Raw genomic sequence first — 7,500 nt, 5'->3', positions numbered from 1 at the left:
AGGTTACACACACCCGCGCACACATGTGCACACAGGTCCACACACACACACACACACTCTGCACACATATGCAGTCACCTGAGGAGGCGTGGCTACGTCTAGCTGGAAGGCCATTGGCCGAAAGAGACAGAGGAGGGATTGGAGATCCCCCCTCAACAGATGCTGCACAGCTATTGGCTACCTCTAGAGCTGAGAGAGAGACACAGAGAGATAATCTGTTTAAATAGTGATTGTTAAGAACTATATGCTATATATATATATGTGTGTTTGTTAGTACCAGTGTGTGTGTGAGTGCGCGTGTGTGCGTGTGCGTGTGCGCACGTGTGTGTGTGTGTGTGTGTGTGTGTTTACCGGTTTGTTGCAGCAGCTCATGTAATCCCTGAGAGAACAAGAGGTCTCTCAGGCGCGTCACCTCCTCCTTCAACTCTCTGATCAGTTTGGCATTGGGGTCCTCGTTGATGACCGCGTTACAACGGATCTGTTTGGCTCGGTCGGCATACCTGAAACACAGATTATACCAGATTACAATCCCCTACACACACATATTATACCAGACCATCATGCCTAAAAACAGATTATAACAGTTTATACCAGAGTATACCAGATTAACATAAATACACACATAATATACCAGTTTATACCAGATTAACATACCCACATGCATATTATACCAGATGACAATTCCTACACACACTGAATTATTCAGATAATACCAGAGCCTCACACCACCAGACAGACAGACAGACAGACAGACACCAGCCATACATACGGACAGACAGACAGACAGACAGACAGACAGACAGACAGACAGACAGACAGACAGACACCAGCCATACATACGGACAGACAGACAGACAGACAGACAGACAGACAGACAGACAGACAGACAGACAGACACCAGCCATACAGACAGACAGACAGACAGACACCAGCCATACAGACAGACAGACAGACAGACACCAGCCATACAGACAGACAGACAGACAGACAGACAGACACCAGCCATACAGACAGACAGACAGACAGACAGACAGACAGACAGACAGACAGACAGACAGACAGACAGACAGGTGTCTGACCTCAGGGTGCTCAGGGTCTCCTCATAGTTGATGTCCGCCGGACTGAGAGCAGCGATCATGGCGGTACGCGAGTTACCTCCTGGAAACACAAGTACCTTCACGTTAGCACACATTACACATTACTCACACGGTACCATGAATCCACTCAGATCAGCCGGCCAACGCCCTCTGCGCTTCATTAACGCTGCTGCCATCTCATTACATAATAGCAGTTAAAAAGACAGCAAAAATAAAGAACTCCCCTTGAAAGTACTGAAGAATGAAAGTATTTGGAAATCTGAAGTCGTCCTCGGAAAGTTCTGTTACTACTATTTTGTTGGCATCCTCACAGCTGCTGGTCTACTGACACAGGGAAACTATCTAACAAATAACATACCTTATATATAAATAAAATATAAAATATCATATATTTCTTCCAGCGAATATCTTAGACATCAATATTGAGCTCCCCAGTAATTGTTATGTTTTGTGTGATATATATTCAGTTTGGTAAATCTAACGTAGAATATGAAGTGGTCTGGCGGACAGGCCTTGGACGGGACTGTGATTAGAAAGCTTTCCCGTTGCCAGGTTGTTACTAACATCTTCACTATTTACCAGAGTAATAAAGGCAACGTCTGCATTCCACTTGAATCTCATGCTAACTGATTTTCCGGCTTTAGTCAGATCATTTGTGTTTCCATGAACCCAACAAGTAGTGTGAGCTAACAGAGTTTTATTTTGAGACAGAATTGCCCAACAAGATGAATGGACAAGCTAATATCTGAAAGTTTCACAAGAGACCTCGGTAGAAGCGGGATTACCCACTCCTGGGCGGGATGTTAATAATGCACGAGTTAGGGCTTAGCTTGCCTACGGGACGTAATCAAGCCGTGGATTATCTCTTTCTCAACACACGTTAACACACGTTACTCCGCACGGTCACGAATACTGCGTTAGAGATGTAGAGTGTGTTTCAATGAGAACAGACTCACCCAGGTTTTCCTTAAGTAGCCAGGTAAGGACTGAGTCCCTGTAGGGAATGAAGTCACTTTTCCTCTTCTTACACCCCTGCGTCTAGAGAAGTACAACATGGATTACAGCATGTCAGTATGTGTCAATATAACATGTTGCATGTTATTAATATGCTTTTCCTCTTCTTATACCCCTGGGTCTAGATAAATACATTGTACTTGTATGTATCATAGAATGTTAATATAATACAATATAACATGTGACTGTCACATGGTATTAATATGCTGCTCCTCTCCTTACAAGCCTGCTGCTAGAGACATGCATCATGTTACTATAGCATTTCAATATAATACAATATAACATGTTACATGTTATTATTATGCTGTTCCTCTTCTTACACGCCTGCTGCTAGAGAGGTGCAACATGTTACTATACCATGTTCATATTATACAATGAATGTACAATATATGTTAAGATAACATGTTGTTGATATGCTGGGTGTGTGTACCTACCATCTCAGCAAGAGCTGATATCACCTTCCCCAGTGTGGTTAGAGATTTGTTGATATTTGCTCCTTCCTGCACACACACACACAGACGCACACACACACACACACGCACACACGCACACGCACACACGCACATTAAGATATAAGATAGAATATATGACAAATAATTGATGACCTCATCATAAACTCTATTGTCGGCTCACCTTTAATCTGGTGCCCTTCGCCCCAGAGGAGTCGGCCCTCTCACTTCCTGCTAGGTCTACCAGACTGATCTTACTAACCTGGAGAGCGAGGGAGAGAGACTATTACTACTGACACATGAGAGAGAGGGAGAGACTATTACTACCAACACATGAGAGGGAGGGAGAGACTATTACCACCAACACATGAGAGAGAGGGAGAGACTATTACTACAGAGTACCGACACATGAGAGAGAGGGAGAGACTATTACTACCAACACATGAGAGGGAGAGACTATTACTACCAACACATGAGAGGGAGAGACTATTGATACCAACACATGAGAGAGAGTCTATTACTATCAACACATGAGTGGGAGAGAGTATATTGCTACCAACACATGAGAGGGAGAGAGAGACTATCACTACCAACACATGAGAGAGTCCATTGCTACCAACACATGAGAGGGAGGGGGAGACTATTACTACCAACACATGAGAGGGAGAGAGAGACTATTACTACCAACACATGAGAGGGAGGGAGACTATTACTACCAACACATGAGAGGGAGAGAGAGACTATTACTACCAACACATGAGAGGGGGGAGACTATTACTACCAACACATGAGAGGGAGAGACTAGTACCAACACATGAGAGGGAGAGAGACTATTACTACCAACACATGAGAGGGAGAGAGACTATTACTACCAACACATGAGAGGGAGAGACTATGACTACCAACACATGAGATGGAGAGACTATTACTACCAACACATGAGAGGGAAAGAGACTATTACTACCAACACATGAGAGGGAGAGAGAGACTATTACTACCAACACATGAGAGAGAGACTATTACTATCAACACATGAGAGGGAGAGAGAGACTATTACTACCAACACATGAGAGGGAGAGAGACTATTACTACCAACACATGAGAGAGGGAGAGAGAAAGAGACTATTACTACCAACACATGAGAGGGAGAGATAGAGCGAGAGAGAGAGAGCGAGAGAGCGAGAGAGAGAGAGAGAGAGGGAGCGAGCGAGAGAGATACTGTGGATGTGTTTCACTGAAGTCGTTACCTTCTCAGTGTCAAGGCCAGTCATCTGGTCTCTTCGTCGCTGCGTGAAGACGATGGTGAACACTGCGTGGGACCGGGACGACGTCTCATTCATGTTGGTGGCTGCTACTGTCCTGGATCATTATAACATCATCAATACCGGATCAAAATATGATCGATATATCGTCAATAAATAAACGATACATCATCAATACATATTTGAGTGAGTGTTTGGCGCTGATGGAGTGTGTGTTGCCAGGGCCTCAGAAGCAGGTTTGTGGGTTATAGAGTGTGCGCTGTGTACAGTACAGTGTGTACATAGTATATACCGTAGTATACAGTATATACAGTACATGTTACCTAGCCTGGTTGCCGGCGTCCATCAGCTCATGGACGTCGGAGAAGCAGGTGACGGCCAGCTTGGAGAGGTCCTCTACGTAGGGCCCCAGGATGGGGTGCTCCCGGACCCGCAGGCTGCCCCGGGACGAGGGGTCCGGGTTGGGGTTGGGGTACGGGTTGGAGGGGTTGAGCAGGTCGCGCACACGCTCACAGTAGATCTCCATGTAGGACACCTGCAAAGGGGGAGGAGCTTAGGTCGCCCGGCCCGACAGGGTACCACTTGTGCAAATAACCTAAACCTTTAAAGGTCCAGTGTAGATCCTGGTGTGTGTGTGTGTGTGTGTGTGTGTGTGTGTGTGTGTGTGTGTGTGTGTGTGTGTGTGTGTGTGTGTGTGTGTGTGTGTGTGTGTGTGTGTGTGTGTGTGTGTGTGTGTGTGTGTGTGTGTGTGTGTGTACCTCTACAGAGTACTGGAGGTCTGGGTCGGTATTTTCTCCGGTTCGTCTGAATAAATCTTCACACATCTGGACAGAAAGACACAAGTTATACTTAGATATGATAAAGTATACAATATGATACAGATCTATCTGATACAGTATGCGTATAATAGAGTATATGTGATACAGTGTATCCTCTACCTGAGGTATGATTCCTTCTTGTCCGGGCTCCTGTCTGCCCATCATAGTGTAGCTCTTCCCTCCTCCCGTCTGTCCATACGCAAAGATACACACGTTGTATCCTGGAGAAACACGTCACCGCCGTCATCCTCCCCTTCATCACCATCAACCTCACAACCCTCATCATCACTTTGATCATCATTCTCATCACCAGCAGTTCGCCAGACAGTGTTTGACAACCTAGGATGGAGCTCTGTGATTGGACATGTGTGACCACCTAGGACTTGTGATTGGACCTTGTGATTGGACAGTGTGTGGACCATCCAGGATCAAGCATTGTGAATCGACCCGTGTCACCACCTAGGATGGAGCTTAGGGAGAGGAGAGTGTGTGACCAACTAGGACGGAGCGCACTGATTGGACAGCGCGAGACAGTCCAGGACTAGGCATTGTGATTGCATATGCGTTACCTTCGAAGGCATGCAGCAGCATCTCTTCCCCGATGTCCTTGTAGACCTGCTCCTGAGACACAAAATCTGGCTCTTCCACCTGAAACACATTATATGACATACTGTTTTACTGACTGCTCCCTTACGTTCACGCAACACAAGGGGGTTTACGGACCCGTTACGTCCTGACGGACCCTCCTTGCGTCCGCCGCAAGGGCCGGACGTGCGCCTCCCAAAAATGGTAACCTTCCGTCGAGGCGACGCAGCAGCGAGGGCTGTGATTGGTCCGCTTCCTAAAACCCGCCGCAGAACCAAAACAGGTCCTGGACTGCGTCGAAGCGTCTGCGTGGTCCTTGCGTTGCGTGACGTGGAACCCTAATCAGCCCTTTCGGCTTTGCATGGGCTTGCCCCATCGCCCTTCAATTACTTCATTAAACAGAGCTGAAAGTTGCATGGGTCACCAGCACCAGCACTAGGGGGCACTGTGGTACCATATAGGCCCACCACATTGGAACAAACGCTGATGTCAGTATGGGAAGTACATGCAAACGTTGGAATGGCCCAGCACTTGTGATCAGGGAGTGCCCTGCGCATCCCAATTTAAGACCCATCTCAAACAATGGCTTGAGGCAAACCACAACTGGGATCAGTTCTAGCAACACATGCTGTACAATGTGTTTAGTCATTTACAACTTTTGTATTTGTATTTGCATGTTGCCACTTGTAATGTTTCTGTTAACTGCTTAGGGAAAACAGATGTAAATAAGCTTTTCTGTTAAACTTCGGCATGTTTACATCTTGTATTTTATTTTTACTTACAGTAACTTGCTCTTTCCCTTTCAAATAAAAGTTAAATCATTAAAATAAATGAAAGAAATATATTTTTATCTATATACACACATATATACTGTATATATATATAGATAGACATGGATTTAAAATGATTATACACTTTGTGTGTGTGGCGTCTCACCGTAGTGTGGGACCAATAGGAATAGTCAAACGTGAAGTTCTTCGCTCCATCTTTGGGTTGTTTGGGGTTGGAGATACCTGCACACACACACACACACACACACACACACACACACACACACACACACACACACACACACACACACACACACACACACACACACACACACACACACACACACACACACACACACACACATTTAACAAAATACATCCTATTTAATCAAATAAAATATATAATAATAAATAATAAAATATACGATAATCCTATATATCATTATGATATATAATTATTACTAATATCATAGGACCGGCACAATACGAGCTAATTGAATGTAATTTAACATAATCTGATTTAATCCTTTCTGTTCAATTGACACACTTATAAGCTCATCTGTTGGAATGTCACCATGTAGCATTCCTCCACACACTCTGAAACACACTGGAATGCAGTGGGTGCACGTGTGCGCGTTTGTGCGTGTGCGTATCTCTAAAAATAAACAGTAACAGATCACATGACCACCAAGAAAAGTTTGTCAATAAATAACAACACACTCTACTCCACACTTACACTAGTGTGTAGTATTGTGTAGTGTAGTATAAAGTTTAGTGTGTAGCAGGAATGTGTAAACTACAGTGTGAAACGTAGTGTGTAGAGGTGTGTGTAGTAGTGTCATAGTGTGTAGTAATTTGTAGTTTAGTATGTCGTGTTTAATAATGTTTTTAGGGTCTACCATAGTGTGTAGTTAGCAGTATATTGTGTAGTTTGTAGTATAGTGTGTAGCGATGTGTAGCTTAGTGTGTAGTGTGTTATAATGTGTGTAATATAATGTTGAGTAATGGGAGGCATAGTGGAGTGTGTACATACAGGTTGTGTTGTAATGCGTAGTAGCGTGTAGTAGATTGTGTACATACAGGTGGTGATGTTTAGTGTGTGAAGTAGTGTGTAGTATAGTGTGTACAGGTAGTGTTGCATAGTGTGTAGTAGAGTGTGTACATACAGGTAGTGTTGTCCTTCATCTGGATGATACAGCGAGCGTTGCGGTTGGTCTCTCTGGAGTTAAAGGGGCGGACCCTTACCGCCACCTTGACCGATGCCCCCGCCATCTTAACTTCACTCCCACACCTACATTTAGCCAAGAACCACAGCTCATCAGAGATCAGCCAATAGGAAAGCAGCACATTAGATATCATCCAAAAGCAACAGAGCACATCAGATATCCATCAATAGGAAGACAGCACAATAGATATCAGCCCGCAGGAAGACAGCAGTTCAGATATCAGCCAATAAGAACAGAGCATAATCTTCAATATGTGTGTCTAGTCCGATATTTAGTGTG

General features: G+C 44.6%; 1 protein-coding gene across 1 annotated transcript in view; it reads right to left on the bottom strand.

The window, feature by feature from the left end:
• Nucleotides 1-7,500, bottom strand: part of LOC115529059 (kinesin-like protein KIF1C) — a 21,765-nt gene that overhangs the window by 11,513 nt on the left and 2,752 nt on the right. The window contains exons 2-14 of the mRNA XM_030337512.1: nucleotides 7,162-7,286; nucleotides 6,162-6,238; nucleotides 5,210-5,288; nucleotides 4,761-4,861; nucleotides 4,581-4,646; nucleotides 4,146-4,357; nucleotides 3,808-3,919; nucleotides 2,745-2,822; nucleotides 2,546-2,611; nucleotides 2,054-2,135; nucleotides 1,080-1,158; nucleotides 352-500; nucleotides 79-189 (exon numbers count right to left, since the gene is read on the bottom strand). Of these exons, the coding sequence (XP_030193372.1) occupies nucleotides 79-189; nucleotides 352-500; nucleotides 1,080-1,158; nucleotides 2,054-2,135; nucleotides 2,546-2,611; nucleotides 2,745-2,822; nucleotides 3,808-3,919; nucleotides 4,146-4,357; nucleotides 4,581-4,646; nucleotides 4,761-4,861; nucleotides 5,210-5,288; nucleotides 6,162-6,238; nucleotides 7,162-7,267 (1,318 nt within the window). The 5' untranslated portion in view covers nucleotides 7,268-7,286. The remainder of the gene's footprint in view (nucleotides 1-78; nucleotides 190-351; nucleotides 501-1,079; nucleotides 1,159-2,053; nucleotides 2,136-2,545; nucleotides 2,612-2,744; nucleotides 2,823-3,807; nucleotides 3,920-4,145; nucleotides 4,358-4,580; nucleotides 4,647-4,760; nucleotides 4,862-5,209; nucleotides 5,289-6,161; nucleotides 6,239-7,161; nucleotides 7,287-7,500) is intronic.

Source organism: Gadus morhua, chromosome 17 (assembly GCF_902167405.1).
Source record: "Gadus morhua chromosome 17, gadMor3.0, whole genome shotgun sequence".
Lineage (NCBI taxonomy): Eukaryota > Metazoa > Chordata > Actinopteri > Gadiformes > Gadidae > Gadus > Gadus morhua.
The sequence above is the reverse complement of the archived record's forward strand: the minus strand, read 5'-3'. Positions and strand labels throughout refer to the sequence as shown.